Source organism: Pristiophorus japonicus, chromosome 20, assembly GCF_044704955.1.
Source record: "Pristiophorus japonicus isolate sPriJap1 chromosome 20, sPriJap1.hap1, whole genome shotgun sequence".
NCBI classification, from domain to species: Eukaryota; Metazoa; Chordata; class Chondrichthyes; family Pristiophoridae; genus Pristiophorus; species Pristiophorus japonicus.
Window position 1 is genome coordinate 69,183,268 of NC_091996.1, and position 17,829 is coordinate 69,201,096.

Here is a 17,829-nt window from a genome sequence, read left to right on the forward strand (position 1 = left end):
GACCCTATAAGGGAGCAAGCCATTTTGGATCTGGTCCTGTGTAACGAGACAGGAAAAATAAACAATCTCCTCGTAAAAGATCCTCTCGGAATGAGTGATCACAATATGGTTGAATTTGTAATACAGATTGAGGATGAGGAAGTTGTGTCAGAAACGAGAGTACTATTCTTAAACAAAGGGGATTACAGTGGGATGAGGGCAGAGTTGGCTAAAGTAGACTGGAAACAAGGATTAAACGGTGGCACAATTGAGGAACAGTGGAGGACTTTTAAGGAGCTCTTTCATAATGCGCAACAAAAATATATTCCAGTGAAAAAGGGCGGCAAGAGAAGAGATAACCAGCCGTGGATAACCAAGGAAATAAAGGAAAGTATCAAATCAAAGACCAATGCGTATAAGGTGGCCAAGGTTAGTGGGAAACTAGAGGATTGGGAAGATTTTAAGCAACAGCAAAGAATGACTAAAAAAGCAATAAAGAAAGGGAAGATAGATTACGAAGGTAAACTTGCGCAAAACATAAAAACAGATAGTAAAAGCTTTTACAGATATATAAAACGGAAAAGAGTGACTAAAGTAAATGTTGGTCCCTTAGAAGATGAAAAGGGGGATTTAATAATGGGAAATGTGGAAATGGCTGAGACCTTAAACAATTATTTTGCTTCCGTCTTCACAGTGGAAGACACAAAAACCATGCCAAAAATTGCTGGTCATAGGAATGTGGGAAGGGAGGACCTTGAGATGATCACTATCACTAGGGAGGTAGTGCTGGACAGACTAATGGGATTGAAGGTAGACAAGTCCCCTGGTCCTGATGAAATGCATCCCAGGGTATTAAAAGAGATGGCGGAAGTTATAGCAGATGCATTCGTTATAATCTACCAAAATTATCTGGACTCTGGGGAGGTACCAGCGGATTGGAGAGCAGCTAATGTATCGCCTCTGTTTAAAAAAGGGGGCAGGCAAAAGGCAGGTAACTATAGGCCGGTTAGTTTAACATCTGTAGTGGGGAAAATGCTTGAAGCTATCATTAAGGAAGAAATAGCGGGACATCTGGATAGGAATAGTGCAATCAAGCAGACGCAGCATGGATTCATGCAAGAGAAATCATGTTTAACTAACTTACTGGAATTCTTTGAGGATATAACGAGCATGGTGGATAGAGGTGTACCGATGGATGTGGTGTATTTAGATTTCCAAAAGGCATTCGATAAGGTGCCACACAAAAGGTTACTGCAGAAGATAAAGGTACGCGGAGGCAGAGGAAATGTATTAGCATGGATAGAGAATTGGCTGGCGAACAGAAAGCAGAGAGTCGGGATAAATGGGTTCTTTTCCGGTTGGAAGTCAGTGGTTAGTGGTGTGCCATAGGGATCAGTGCTGGGACCACAACTGTTTACAATATACATAGATGACCTAGAGGAGGAGACAGAGTGTAGTGCAACAAAATTTGCAGATGACACAAAGATTAGTGGGAAAGCGGGTTGTGTAGAGGACTCAGAGAGGCTACAAGGAGATTTGGATAGGTTAAGCGAATGGGCTAAGGTTTGGCAGATGGAATACAATGTCGGAAAGTGTGAGGTCATCCACCTTGGGAAAAAAAAAAAACAGTAAAAGGGATTATTATTTGAATGGGGAGAAATTACAACATGCTGTGGTGCAGAGGGACCTGGGGGTCTTTGTGCATGAATCCCAAAAGGTTAGTTTGCAGGTGCAGCAGGTAATCAGGAAGGCAAATGGAATGTTGGCCTTCATTGCGAAAGGGATGGAGTACAAAAGCAGGGAGGTCCTGCTGCAACTGTATAAGGTATTGGTAAGGCCGCACCTGGAGTACTGCGTGTAGTTTTGGTCACCTTACTTAAGGAAGGATATACTAGCTTTGGAAGGGGTACAGAGACGATTCACTAGGCTGATTCCAGAAATGAGGAGGTTAACTTATGATGATAGATTGAGTAGACTGGGTCTTTAGTCCTTGGAGTTCAGAAGGATGAGGGGTGATCTTATAGAAACATTTAAAATCATGAAAGGGATAAAGATAGAGGCAGAGAAGTTGTTTCCATTGGTGGGGGAGACTAGAACTAGGGGGCACAGCCTCAAAATACGGAGGAGCCAATTTAAAACCGAGTTGAGAAAGAATTTCATCTCCCAGAGGGTTGTGAATCTGTGGAATTCTCTGCCCAAGGACGCAGTTGAGGCTGGCTCATTGAATGTTTTCACGTCAAAGATAGATAGATTTTTAAGCAATAAGGGAATTAAGGGTTACGGGGAGAGGGTGGGTAAGTGGAGCTGAGTCCACGATCAGATCAACCATGATCTTATTGAATGGCGGAGCAGGCTCGAGCGGCTAGATGGCCTACTCCTGTTCCTATTTCTTATGTTCTTATAAGGTAACCCCCTCATCTCCGGAATCAGCCTAGTAAATCGTCTCTGTACCCCCTCCAAGGCTAGTATATCCTTCCTGAAGTCAGGTGACCAAAACTGCACGCAGTACTCCAGGTGCGGCCTCACCAATACCCTGTACAATTGCAGCAGAACCTCCCTGCTTTTGTACTCCATCCCTCTTGCAATGAAGGCCAACATTCCATTCGCCTTCCTGATTACCTGCTGCACCTGCAAACTAACTTTTTGGGATTCATCAAAAAGAGTTTCATGCACAAGAACCCCCAGGTCCCTCTCACCGCAGCATGTTGTAATTTCTCCCCATTCAAATAATATTCCCTTTGACTGTGTTTTTTCCACCCCCCAAGGTGGATGACCTCACATTTTCCGACATTGTATTCCATCTGCCAAACCTTAGCCCATTCGCTTAACCTATCTAAATCCCTTTGCAGCCTCTCTGTGTCCTCTACACAACCTGCTTTCCCACTAATCTTTGTGTCATCTGCAAATTTCGTTATACTACACTCTGTCCCCTCTTCCAGGTCATCTATGTATATTGTAAACAGTTGTGGTCCCAGTACCGATCCCTGTGGCACACCACTAACCACCGATTTCCAACCCGAAAAGGACCCATTTATCCCGACTCTCTGCTTTCTGTTAGCCAGCCAATTCTCGATCCATGCTAATACATTTCCTCTGACTCCGCGTACCTTTATCTTCTGCAGTAACCTTTTGTGTGGCACTTTATCGAATGCCTTTTGGAAATCTAAATACACCACATCCATCGGTACACCTTTATCCACCATGCTCGTTATATCCTCAAAGAATTCCAGTAAATTAGTTGAACATGATTTCCCCTTCATGAATCCATGTTGCATCTGCTTGACTGCACTATTCCTATCTAGATGTCCTGCTATTTCTTCCTTAATGATAGCTTCAAGCATTTTCCCCACTACAGATGTTAAACTAACCGGCCTATAGTTACCTGCCTTTTGTCTGCCCCCTTTTTTAAACAGAGGCGTTACATTAGCTGCTTTCCAATCCGCTGGTACCTCCCCAGAATACAGAGAATTTTGATAGATTATAACGAATGCATCTGCTATAGCTTCTGCCATCTCTTTTAATACCCTGGGATGCATTTCATCAGGACCAGGGGACTTGTCTACCTTGAGTCCCATTAGCCTGTCCAGCACTACCTCCCTAGTGATAGTGATTGTCTCAAGGTCCTCCCTTCCCACATTCCCATTTAGTTCAACATTCAGCATTATCGGGGGACAATTCGTGGTCAATGTGTGCACCCCATGTACCTCTGCTTCCTCTATCTGAGGCTCTGGTTCGTAGTGATCCTCCGTGGATCTCTCCTCCTCTACAATGCGGTGGTTTGCAGGTTTAACAGGGTTAGCAGCTTGCCTGCACACTAGTTGGAGATGTCCCATTGTTCCACAGCCCTTGCAAACGTATCCTTTGAATCGGCCTGAATGGAAACGATGATTACCCCCGCAGCACCAACAAGGTGTTAATGGCCTTGCATTCATCACCCTTGATGGTGGACTCAGTCATCTGCGGATGTGTAGCTGCAGGTATGTGTGACCTGCCCTGTACGTTACGATTCGAAAACATCATCACTTTGTTCACAGTACTTGTAGCAGCACTTGTATGCTGAGAGATTTGCTTAGTATTGTCACTGGTGGCAATAAACGTCTGGGCTATCACTATGGCCTTACTCAAGGTTGGGGTCTCGACAGTCAAAAGCTTCCAAAGTATTGTTTCGTGGCCAATGCCAAGTACAAAAAAGTTTTGAGTATATGCTCCAAATGTCCTTCAAATTCGCAATGTCCTGCAAGGCGTCTCAGCTCGGCGACATAACTCGCCACTTCCTGGCCTTCAGACCTTTTGCAGGTGTGGAACTGGTACCTCGCCATCAGAACGCTTTCCTTCGGTTTCAAATGCTCTCAGACCAGCGTGCACAAATCATCGTATGATTTCTCTGTGGGTTTCGCTCGAGTGAGCAGATTCTTCATGAGGCCATACGTTGGTGCCCCACAGACAGTGAGGAGGATCGCTCTATGTTTGGCAGCGCTCTCTTCCCCATCTAGCTCATTGGCCACGAAGTATTGGTCGAGTCGCTCCACAAAAGTTTCCCAATCATCACCCTCTGAAAATTTCTCCAGGATGCCCACTGTTCTCTGCATCTTTGGGTTCGCTATCTGTATCTCGTTGCCAGTTGTAGTGTATGGAGAAAGAGTCAAACTAAACACTGAGCTCAAAGTAAAGTGTGAACTTAGTCTTTTATTGCAGGTCTCCAGAGTGCCTCTCCAACCAGTGAATCCTCCTTAAATACCTGTGCTCCCAAGGGATTATGGGATCCCTTGGAACTCCAGGGAATGAGCCCTCTGGTGGCTGTACGGAGTAAATACAAGTTCACATATATAACAGTATTCAGGACAGCTTTTTTAGCCAATACGATACCAAACTGCATGGAATACCAGGTGAGGAATGGGTCAGGCTTGGTTGGGATCCAATCCCCTGCTCACACATGAATGGCCACAGGGGCCAATCTCCTGCTCACACATGAATGGCCACAGGGGCCAATCTCCTGCTCACACATGAATGGCCACAGGGGCCAATCCCCTGCTCACACATGAATGGCTACAGGGGCCAGGTACTGGAGGTGGGCTGGGGGACAGAAAACTGAAGTGACTTTAAAACAAAACAATTGCACCAACCTGGAGCCATGGCAATTTTTCCCTTCTGCTCCAGAATAATTTTCCCATCGAAGCTGACAGCCGGCAGCATCCGCTGCTCAAACATGACGACGTTGGACTTGGCGAGACTGAAGTAGTCGTGTTGCTCAAAGAATTTCTCTGTGGGTTCCAATGTGAATTCACTGGTCATGATGTACCTAGAGGTGACAGAAATCAGTCACTGACAATAAAAACAACCCGCCGACCCTCTCTTACACTGACCTTCCTGTACCCGGATCATCAATCACTGACCCTCCAGTACCGGGATCATCAATCACTGACCCTCCTGTACCGGGATCATCAATCACTGACCCTCCTGTACCGGGATCATCAATCACTGACCCTCCTGTACCGGGATCATCAATCACTGACCCTCCTGTACCGGGATATCAATCACTGACCGTCCTGTACCGGGATCATCAATCACTGACCCTCCTGTACCCGGATCATCAATCACTGGCCCTCCTGTACCCGGATCATCAATCACTGACCCTCCTGTACTGGGATCATCAATCACTGACCCTCCTGTACCCGGATATCAATCACTGACCCTCCTGTACCGGGATCATCAATCACTGACCCTCCTGTACCCGGATCATCAATCACTGACCCTCCTGTACCCGGATCATCAATCACTGACCCTCCTGTCCCGGGATATCAATCACTGACCCTCCTGTACCCGGATCATCAATCACTGACCCTCCTGTACAGGGATCATCAATCACTGACCCTCCTGTACCGGGATCATCAATCACTGACCCTCCTGTACCGGGATCATCAATCACTGACCCTCCTGTACCGGGATCATCAATCACTGACCCTCCTGTACCGGGATATCAATCACTGACCCTCCTGTACCCGGATCATCAATCACTGACCCTCCTGTACTGGGATCATCAATCACTGACCGTCCTGTACTGGGATCATCAATCACTGACCGTCCTGTACTGGGATCATCAATCACTGACCCTCCTGTACCGGGATCATCAATCACTGACCGTCCTGTACCGGGATCATCAATCACTGACCCTCCTGCACCCGGATCATCAATCACTGACCCTCCTGTACAGGGATCATCAATCACTGACCCTCCTGTACCGGGATCATCAATCACTGACCCTCCTGTACCCGGATCATCAATCACTGACCCTCCTGTACCGGGATCATCAATCACTGACCCTCCTGAACCGGGATCATCAATCACTGACCCTCCTGTACCCGGATCATCAATCACTGACCCTCCTGTACCGGGATCATCAATCACTGACCCTCCTGTACCGGGATCATCAATCACTGACCGTCCTGTACTGGGATCATCAATCACTGACCCTCCTGTACCGGGATCATCAATCACTGACCGTCCTGTACCGGGATCATCAATCACTGACCCTCCTGTACCGGGATCATCAATCACTGACCCTCCAGTACCGGGATCATCAATCACTGACCGTCCTGTACCCGGATCATCAATCACTGACCCTCCTGTACCGGGATCATCAATCACTGACCCTCCTGTACCGGGATCATCAATCACTGACCCTCCTGTACCGGGATCATCAATCACTGACCCTCCTGTACCGGGATATCAATCACTGACCCTCCTGTACCGGGATCATCAATCACTGACCCTCCTGTACCGGGATCATCAATCACTGACCCTCCTGTACCGGGATCATCAATCACTGACCGTCCTGTACCGGGATCATCAATCACTGACCCTCCTGTACCCGGATCATCAATCACTGACCCTCCTGTACTGGGATCATCAATCACTGACCCTCCTGTACTGGGATCATCAATCACTGACCCTCCTGTACTGGGATCATCAATCACTGACCCTCCTGTACTGGGATCATCAATCACTGACCCTCCTGTACCGGGATCATCAATCACTGACCCTCCTGTACCGGGATCATCAATCACTGACCCTCCTGTACCGGGATCATCAATCACTGACCCTCCTGTACCGGGATCATCAATCACTGACCCTCCTGTACCGGGATCATCAATCACTGACCCTCCTGAACCGGGATCATCAATCACTGACCCTCCTGTACTGGGATCATCAATCACTGACCGTCCTGTACCGGGATCATCAATCACTGACCCTCCTGTACTGGGATCATCAATCACTGACCCTCCTGTACCGGGATCATCAATCACTGACCCTCCTGTACCGGGATCATCAATCACTGACCCTCCTGTACCGGGATCATCAATCACTGACTCTCCTGTACTTGGATCATCAATCACTGACCCTCCTGTACCGGGATCATCAATCACTGACCCTCCTGTACCGGGATCATCAATCACTGACCCTCCTGTACCGGGATCATCAATCACTGACCCTCCTGTACCGGGATCATCAATCACTGACCCTCCTGTACCCGGATCATCAATCACTGACCCTCCTGTACTGGGATCATCAATCACTGACCCTCCTGTACCGGGATCATCAATCACTGACCCTCCTGTACTGGGATCATCAATCACTGACCCTCCTGTACCGGGATCATCAATCACTGACCCTCCTGTACTGGGATCATCAATCACTGACCCTCCTGTACTGGGATCATCAATCACTGACCCTCCTGTACCCGGATCATCAATCACTGACCCTCCTGTACTGGGATCATCAATCACTGACCCTCCTGTACCGGGATCATCAATCACTGACCCTCCTGTACCCGGATCATCAATCACTGACCCTCCTGTACCGGGATCATCAATCACTGACCCTCCTGTACCCGGATCATCAATCACTGACCCTCCTGTACCGGGATCATCAATCACTGACCCTCCTGTACCCGGATCATCAATCACTGACCCTCCTGTACCCGGATCATCAATCACTGACCCTCCTGTACCGGGATCATCAATCACTGACCCTCCTGTACCGGGATCATCAATCACTGACCCTCCTGTACCGGGATATCAATCACTGACCGTCCTGTACCGGGATCATCAATCACTGACCCTCCTGCACCCGGATCATCAATCACTGACCCTCCTGTACCGGGATCATCAATCACTGACCCTCCTGTACCGGGATCATCAATCACTGACCCTCCTGTACAGGGATCATCAATCACTGACCCTCCTGTACAGGGATCATCAATCACTGACCCTCCTGTACCGGGATCATCAATCACTGACCCTCCTGTACCGGGATCATCAATCACTGACCCTCCAGTACCGGGATCATCAATCACTGACCCTCCTGTACCGGGATCATCAATCACTGACCCACGTGTACTGGGATCATCAATCACTGACCCTCCTGTACTGGGATCATCAATCACTGACCCTCCAGTACCGGGATCATCAATCACTGACCCTCCTGTACCGGGATCATCAATCACTGACCCACCTGTACTGGGATCATCAATCACTGACCCTCCTGTACTGGGATCATCAATCACTGACCCTCCTGTACCGGGATCATCAATCACTGACCCTCCTGTACCGGGATCATCAATCACTGACCCTCCTGTACCGGGATCATCAATCACTGACCGTCCTGTACCGGGATCATCAATCACCGACCCTCCTGTACTGGGATCATCAATCACTGACCCTCCTGTACCCGGATCATCAATCACTGACCCTCCTGTACCGGGATCATCAATCACTGACCCTCCTGTACTGGGATCATCAATCACTGACCCTCCTGTACCGGGATCATCAATCACTGACCCTCTTGTACCCGGATCATCAATCACTGGCCCTCCTGTACCGGGATCATCAATCACTGACCCTCCTGTACCGGGATCATCAATCACTGACCCTCCTGTACCGGGATCATCAATCACTGACCCTCCTGTACCGGGATCATCAATCACTGACCCTCCTGTACCGGGATCATCAATCACTGACCCTCTTGTACCCGGATCATCAATCACTGGCCCTCCTGTACCGGGATCATCAATCACTGACCCTCCTGTACCGGGATCATCAATCACTGACCCTCCTGTACCGGGATCATCAATCACTGACCCTCCTGTACCGGGATCATCAATCACTGACCCTCCTGTACCGGGATCATCAATCACTGACCTTCCTGTACCGGGATCATCAATCACTGACCCTCCTGTACCGGGATCATCAATCACTGACCCTCCTGTACCGGGATCATCAATCACTGACCCTCCTGTACCGGGATCATCAATCACTGACCCTCTTGTACCCGGATGATCAATCACTGACCCTCCTGTACCGGGATCATCAATCACTGACCCTCCTGTACCGGGATCATCAATCACTGACCCTCCTGTACCGGGATCATCAATCACTGACCCTCCTGTACCGGGATCATCAATCACTGACCCTCCTGTACCGGGATCATCAATCACTGACCTTCCTGTACCGGGATCATCAATCACTGACCCTCCTGTACCGGGATCATCAATCACTGACCCTCCTGTACCGGGATCATCAATCACTGACCCTCCTGTACCGGGATCATCAATCACTGACCCTCTTGTACCCGGATCATCAATCACTGACCCTCCTGTATCGGGATCATCAATCACTGACCCTCCCGTACCGGGATCATCAATCACTGACCCTCCTGTACCCGGATCATCAATCACTGACCCTCTTGTACCCGGATCATCAATCACTGGCCCTCCTGTACCGGGATCATCAATCACTGACCCTCCTGTACCGGGATCATCAATCACTGACCCTCCTGTACTGGGATCATCAATCACTGACCCTCCTGTACCCGGATCATCAATCACTGACCCTCCTGTACCGGGATCATCAATCACTGACCCTCCTGTACTGGGATCATCAATCACTGACCCTCCTGTACCGGGATCATCAATCACTGACCCTCCTGTACTGGGATCATCAATCACTGACCCTCCTGTACTGGGACCCTCCTGTACCGGGATCATCAATCACTGACCCTCCTGTACCGGGATCATCAATCACTGACCCTCCTGTACCGGGATATCAATCACTGACCGTCCTGTACCGGGATCATCAATCACTGACCCTCCTGTACCCGTATCATCAATCACTGACCCTCCTGTACCGGGATCATCAATCACTGACCCTCCTGTACCGGGATATCAATCACTGACCCTCCTGTACTGGGATCATCAATCACTGACCCTCCTGTACTGGGATCATCAATCACTGACCCTCCTGTACCGGGATATCAATCACTGACCCTCCTGTACCCGGATCATCAATCACTGGCCCTCCTGTACCGGGATCATCAATCACTGACCCTCCTGTACCGGGATCATCAATCACTGACCCTCCTGTACCGGGATCATCAATCACTGACCCTCCTGTACCGGGATCATCAATCACTGACCCTCCTGTACCGGGATCATCAATCACTGACCCTCCTGTACCGGGATATCAATCACTGATCCTCCTGTACCGGGATCATCAATCACTGACCCTCCTGTACCGGGATCATCAATCACTGACCCTCCTGTACTGGGATCATCAATCACTGACCCTCCTCTACCGGGATATCAATCACTGACCCTCCTGTACCGGGATATCAATCACTGACCCTCCTGTACCGGGATCATCAATCACTGACCCTCCTGTACCAGGATCATCAATCACTGACCCTCCTGTACCAGGATCATCAATCACTGACCCTCCTGTACCGGGATCATCAATCACTGACCCTCCTGTACCAGGATCATCAATCACTGACCCTTCTGTACCAGGATCATCAATCACTGACCCTCCTGTACCCGGATCATCAATCACTGACCCACCTGTACTGGGATCATCAATCACTGACCCTCCTGTACCGGGATCATCAATCACTGACCGTCCTGTACCCGGATCATCAATCACTGACCGTCCTGTACTGGGATCATCAATCACTGACCCTCCTGTACCCGGATCATCAATCACTGACCCTCCTGTACTGGGATCATCCATCACTGACCCTCCTGTACCGGGATCATCAATCACTGACCCTCCTGTACACGGATCATCAATCACTGACCCTCCTGTACTGGGATCATCAATCACTGACCCTCCTGTACACGGATCATCAATCACTGACCCTCCTGTACTGGGATCATCAATCACTGACCCTCCTGTACCGGGATATCAATCACTGACCCTCCTGTACCGGGATCATCAATCACTGACCTTCCTGTACCGGGATCATCAATCACTGACCCTCCTGCACCTGGATCATCAATCACTGACCCTCCTGCACCGGGATCATCAATCACTGACCCTCCTGTACTGGGACCCTCCTGTACCGGGATCATCAATCACTGACCCTCCTGTACCGGGATCATCAATCACTGACCCTCCTGTACCGGGATCATCAATCACTGACCCTCCTGTACCGGGATACCAATCACTGACACTCCTGTACCGGGATCATCAATCACTGACCCTCCTGTACCGGAATCATCAATCACTGACCCTCCTGTACTGGGATCATCAATCACTGACCCTCCTGTACTGGGACCCTCCTGTACCGGGATCATCAATCACTGACCCTCCTGTACTGGGATCATCAATCACTGACCCTCCTGTACCGGGATATCAATCACTGACCCTCCTGTACCGGGATCATCAATCACTGACCCTCCTGTACCAGGATCATCAATCACTGACCCTCCTGTACCAGGATCATCAATCACTGACCCTCCTGTACCGGGATCATCAATCACTGACCCTCCTGTACCGGGATCATCAATCACTGACCCTCCTGTACCGGGATCATCAATCACTGACCCTCCTGTACCGGGATATCAATCACTGACCCTCCTGTACCGGGATCATCAATCACTGACCCTCCTGTACCAGGATCATCAATCACTGACCCTCCTGTACCAGGATCATCAATCACTGACCCTCCTGTACCGGGATCATCAATCACTGACCCTCCTGTACCAGGATCATCAATCACTGACCCTCCTGTACCAGGATCATCAATCACTGACCCTCCTGTACCCGGATCATCAATCACTGACCCACCTGTACTGGGATCATCAATCACTGACCCTCCTGTACCGGGATCATCAATCACTGACCGTCCTGTACCCGGATCATCAATCACTGACCGTCCTGTACTGGGATCATCAATCACTGACCCTCCTGTACCCGGATCATCAATCACTGACCCTCCTGTACTGGGATCATCCATCACTGACCCTCCTGTACCGGGATCATCAATCACTGACCCTCCTGTACACGGATCATCAATCACTGACCCTCCTGTACTGGGATCATCAATCACTGACCCTCCTGTACCGGGATATCAATCACTGACCCTCCTGTACCGGGATCATCAATCACTGACCTTCCTGTACCGGGATCATCAATCACTGACCCTCCTGCACCTGGATCATCAATCACTGACCCTCCTGCACCGGGATCATCAATCACTGACCCTCCTGTACTGGGACCCTCCTGTACCGGGATCATCAATCACTGATCCTCCTGTACCGGGATCATCAATCACTGACCCTCCTGTACCGGGATCATCAATCACTGACCCTCCTGCACCGGGATCATCAATCACTGACCCTCCTGTACCGGGATCATCAATCACTGACCCTCCTGTACCGGGATCATCAATCACTGACCCTCCTGTACCGGGATCATCAATCACTGACCCTCCTGTACCGGGATATCAATCACTGACACTCCTGTACCGGGATCATCAATCACTGACCCTCCTGTACCGGAATCATCAATCACTGACCCTCCTGTACTGGGATCATCAATCACTGACCCTCCTGTACTGGGACCCTCCTCTACCGGGATCATCAATCACTGACCCTCCTGTACCGGGATCATCAATCACTGACCCTCCTGTACCGGGATCATCAATCACTGACCCTCCTGTACTGGGATCATCAATCACTGACCCTCCTGTACCGGGATCATCAATCACTGACCCTCCTGTACCGGGATCATCAATCACTGACCCTCCTGTACCGGGATATCAATCACTGACCCTCCTGTACCGGGATCATCAATCACTGACCCTCCTGTACCGGGATCATCAATCACTGACCCTCCTGTACTGGGATCATCAATCACTGACCCTCCTGTACCGGAATCATCAATCACTGACCCTCCTGTACCGGGATATCAATCACTGACCCTCCTGTACCGGGATCATCAATCACTGACCCTCCTGTACACGGATCATCAATCACTGACCCTCCTGTACTGGGATCATCAATCACTGACCCTCCTGTACCGGGATATCAATCACTGACCCTCCTGTACCGGGATCATCAATCACTGACCTTCCTGTACCGGGATCATCAATCACTGACCCTCCTGCACCTGGATCATCAATCACTGACCCTCCTGCACCGGGATCATCAATCACTGACCCTCCTGTACTGGGACCCTCCTGTACCGGGATCATCAATCACTGATCCTCCTGTACCGGGATCATCAATCACTGACCCTCCTGTACCGGGATCATCAATCACTGACCCTCCTGCACCGGGATCATCAATCACTGACCCTCCTGTACCGGGATCATCAATCACTGACCCTCCTGTACCGGGATATCAATCACTGACACTCCTGTACCGGGATCATCAATCACTGACCCTCCTGTACCGGAATCATCAATCACTGACCCTCCTGTACTGGGATCATCAATCACTGACCCTCCTGTACTGGGACCCTCCTGTACCGGGATCATCAATCACTGACCCTCCTGTACCGGGATCATCAATCACTGACCCTCCTGTACCGGGATCATCAATCACTGACCCTCCTGTACCGGGATCATCAATCACTGACCCTCCTGTACCGGGATCATCAATCACTGACCCTCCTGTACCGGGATCATCAATCACTGACCCTCCTGTACCGGGATATCAATCACTGACCCTCCTGTACCGGGATCATCAATCACTGACCCTCCTGTACCGGGATCATCAATCACTGACCCTCCTGTACTGGGATCATCAATCACTGACCCTCCTGTACCGGAATCATCAATCACTGACCCTCCTGTACCGGGATATCAATCACTGACCCTCCTGTACCGGGATCATCAATCACTGACCCTCCTGTACCGGGATCATCAATCACTAACCCTCCTGTACCGGGATCATCAATCACTGACCCTCCTGTACCGGGATATCAATCACTGACCCTCCTGTACCGGGATCATCAATCACTGACCCTCCTGTACCGGGATCATCAATCACTGACCCACCTGTACTGGGATCATCAATCACTGACCCTCCTGTACCGGGATCATCAATCACTGACCGTCCTGTACCCGGATCATCAATCACTGACCCTCCTGTACCGGGATCATCAATCACTGACCCTCCTGTACTGGGACCCTCCTGTACCGGGATCATCAATCACTGACCCTCCTGTACCGGGATCATCAATCACTGACCCTCCTGTACCGGGATCATCAATCACTGACCCTCCTGTACCGGGATCATCAATCACTGACCCTCCTGTACCGGGATCATCAATCACTGACCCTCCTGTACCGGGATATCAATCACTGACCCTCCTGTACCGGGATCATCAATCACTGGCCCTCCTGTACCGGGATCATCAATCACTGACCCTCCTGTACCGGGATCATCAATCACTGACCCTCCTGTACCGGGATCATCAATCACTGACCCTCCTGTACACGGATCATCAATCACTGACCCTCCTGTACTGGGATCATCAATCACTGACCCTCCTGTACTGGGATCATCAATCACTGACCCTCCTGTACTGGGATCATCAATCACTGACCCTCCTGTACACGGATCATCAATCACTGACCGTCCTGTACTGGGATCATCAATCACTGACCCTCCTGTACCCGGATCATCAATCACTGACCCTCCTGTACCGGGATCATCAATCACTGACCCTCCTGTACCGGGATCATCAATCACTGACCGTCCTGTACTGGGATCATCAATTACTGACCCTCCTGTACCCGGATCATCAATCACTGACCCTCCTGTACCCGGATCATCAATCACTGACCCTCCTGTACCGGGATCATCAATCACTGACCCTCCTGTACCGGGATCATCAATCACTTACCGTCCTGTGAGAGACTGATAAGACAATTAGAATCTCACCAAGGAACAGTGCATTTCTTTCCCAGTCGTTCCTCAGCCAGCTGCTGTACTTTGCGAATCCGCTCAGCTTGTATTTGGTAAAGGGTTTTCCCACTCGGCAGGCCTACGTCATACATGCCCTTTGGGTAAGACACCCCCAGCCTGGTACCCTGTCCTCCTGCCAACAGGAGGACGGCAACATGGTTTTGAGAGATCGCGTGGAAACCTGGAACAGAAGGAAAAAAACTGAACCTGCAGCTAAGGCAGACAGACACATGAGCATGCTAGATTCAGAGTGAGCAGCCCCAGCACCTGCTGGGTAGCCCCCCTCGTTGTATACTGACAGACCTGTCCCCACCAGTGCTGACCCCCAGGGTTATAGTGACAGATCTATAACCACCAGTATTGTACTCCAGTGTTATACAGTGACAGATCTGTACCCCGGTGTTATACAGTGATACCTATTATACAGATCGTTGCTATGACATGGAAATGTCGATGAAAAACAGCAGCAGAATCCAGAATAGATTTGAAAAGGAATCTCAGTGCCTGTAGCGGGGGGCAGTCCCACAGCGCCTGGGGGAGGGGCAGTCCCACAGCGCCTGGGCCAAGGGGGGCGGAGAGGCGCATTGGTCTGAATGCACAGCACTCAGGGAGCCAGCACCTGCCAAGTTGTGGTGCTCATTCCTCGGTCGGGCAGCCAGCCACAGCAGGCCTGAGAGAGGATCCATGTAATGTGCTAAATGGTGCGGCTTCCTGTTGACTCTCAGTCACGAGAGAATCACAAGGTGAACAGCAAGTCCTGCCTCAAGCACATTAACCAGCTCAGTGTGCAGGCCTTGCAAAGGCCAAGTTAACTGGACTGTAAACACTCCCACCTACTCACCGATCCTCACCACCCTCTCCCCACCTCCCCGCAATCTCAAACCCTCTCCCCAATCCCCGACCGTCCCACACGCTCCCCACTTCTACCCGACCCTCTCTGTAATCGCCACCTCCCACAGAGCCCCCAAAGCCCTCAACGACCCCCCAGCTGCACACTCCCCGATCCCCTCCCCTCCCTCACCGCGCTCCTGCCACCTCTTCAGGGTCTGGGCCTCGGCCCGTATGACGCTGCCGATCGCCTCCTCGGGCAGCGGCTCCATGAGGCGGGGTAGCGGGGCCTGGCTCGGGGTGCGGGCCCGGACCGCTGCCTGGCAATGAGCCCGCAGCTCGGTCGGCTCCAGCTGCTGTAAGGTGGCGGCCAGGGTCCGCCGCTCCTCGGCCGTCAGCTGCCCCCAGAACCGCAGCACCTCGGGCTGCCCGGCCTCCGCCAGCCGCCGCGCCACAGGCTCAGCCTCCGGCTCCGGCTCACACATCCCGGCTCCGGACACAAGTCGGCCCGCTGCTCAAACACACCGCTCCTGGCAGCACACTTCCCACTGTGGCCGGGTCTGCGAGCCGGCCGCAACCGGGGGCGGGGCCTCCCTCCGTGTGGGCGGGGCCTGGCGTTGGAGTGCTTCTAGTGGACGGGACCTGGTGTTGGGGTTACAGTGGGCGGGGCTTGGTGTTCGGGTTGCAGTGGGTGGGGCTTGGTTTGGGGGTTACAGTGGGTGGGGCCTGATGTTGGGGTTGCAGTGGGTGGGGCTTGGTTTGGGGGTTGCAGTGGGTGGGGCCTGGTGTTCGGGTTGCAGTGGGCGGGGCTTGGTTTGGGGGTTGCAGTGGGTGGGGCCTGATGTTGGGGTTGCAGTGGGCGGGGCTTGGTTTGGGGGTTGCAGTGGGTGGGGCCTGGTGTTCGGGTTGCAGTGGGCGGGGCTTGGTTTGGGGGTTGCAGTGGGTGGGGCCTGATGTTGGGGTTGCAGTGGGCGGGGCTTGGTTTGGGGGTTGCAGTGGGTGGGGCCTGATGTTGGGGTTGCAGTGGGCGGGGCTTGGTTTGGGGGTTGCAGTGGGTGGGGCCTGGTGTTCGGGTTGCAGTGGGCGGGGCTTGGTTTGGGGGTTGCAGTGGGTGGGGCCTGGTGTTCGGGTTGCAGTGGGCGGGGCTTGGTTTGGGGGTTGCAGTGGGTGGGGCCTGGTGTTCGGGTTGCAGTGGGCGGGGCTTGGTTTGGGGGTTGCAGTGGGTGGGGCCTGGTGTTCGGGTTGCAGTGGGCGGGGCTTGGTTTGGGGGTTGCAGTGGGTGGGGCCTGGTGTTCGGGTTGCAGTGGGTGGGGCCTGATGTTGGGGTTGCAGTGTGCGGAGCCTGGTGTTGGGTTTGTGATGGGCAGGACCTGATGGTGGGGTTGCACAGAGCGGGGCCTGGTTTGGGTGTTCCAGTGGGCTGGGCCTGGTTTGGGGCTCCCAGTGGGCTGGGCCTAGTTTGGGGCTTGCCGTGGGCTGGGTGTTAGAGGGCAGGTCCATTTATCAGATGACCCTATATAGATGGGTGTCCATGATCGTGGCTCTTCCCCAGCAGTACCTGGGCAAAGGACCCAACCTTCGCTCAGTCCCACTTCTGTGTCCGGAATTCAGCACCTTTGAATATATAATCTTGTGAATTGCTGCAGCCCCTGTATAGTTACCTGAAGTGGTTGTTCCTCAGCATTTGGTCACTCTTTAGCCGCCCAGGGCAAAGTAGGGTGAATTAGTCGTGGACCAGATGTCAGTGGACCGTTCAATCATTGCAGTCATCGCAA

At 51.6% G+C, this 17,829-nt stretch overlaps 1 protein-coding gene across 1 annotated transcript in view; it reads right to left on the reverse strand.

Annotated features, from left to right (window-relative positions):
* Positions 1–16,635, reverse strand: part of uap1l1 (UDP-N-acetylglucosamine pyrophosphorylase 1, like 1) — a 46,551-nt gene extending 29,916 nt beyond the window's left edge. Inside the window, exons 1-3 of the mRNA XM_070862979.1 lie at positions 16,248–16,635; positions 15,203–15,407; positions 5,103–5,278 (exon numbers count right to left, since the gene is read on the reverse strand). Coding sequence (XP_070719080.1) covers positions 5,103–5,278; positions 15,203–15,407; positions 16,248–16,539 — 673 coding nt within the window. The 5' untranslated portion in view covers positions 16,540–16,635. The remainder of the gene's footprint in view (positions 1–5,102; positions 5,279–15,202; positions 15,408–16,247) is intronic.
* Positions 16,636–17,829: the final 1,194 nt, after the last annotated feature.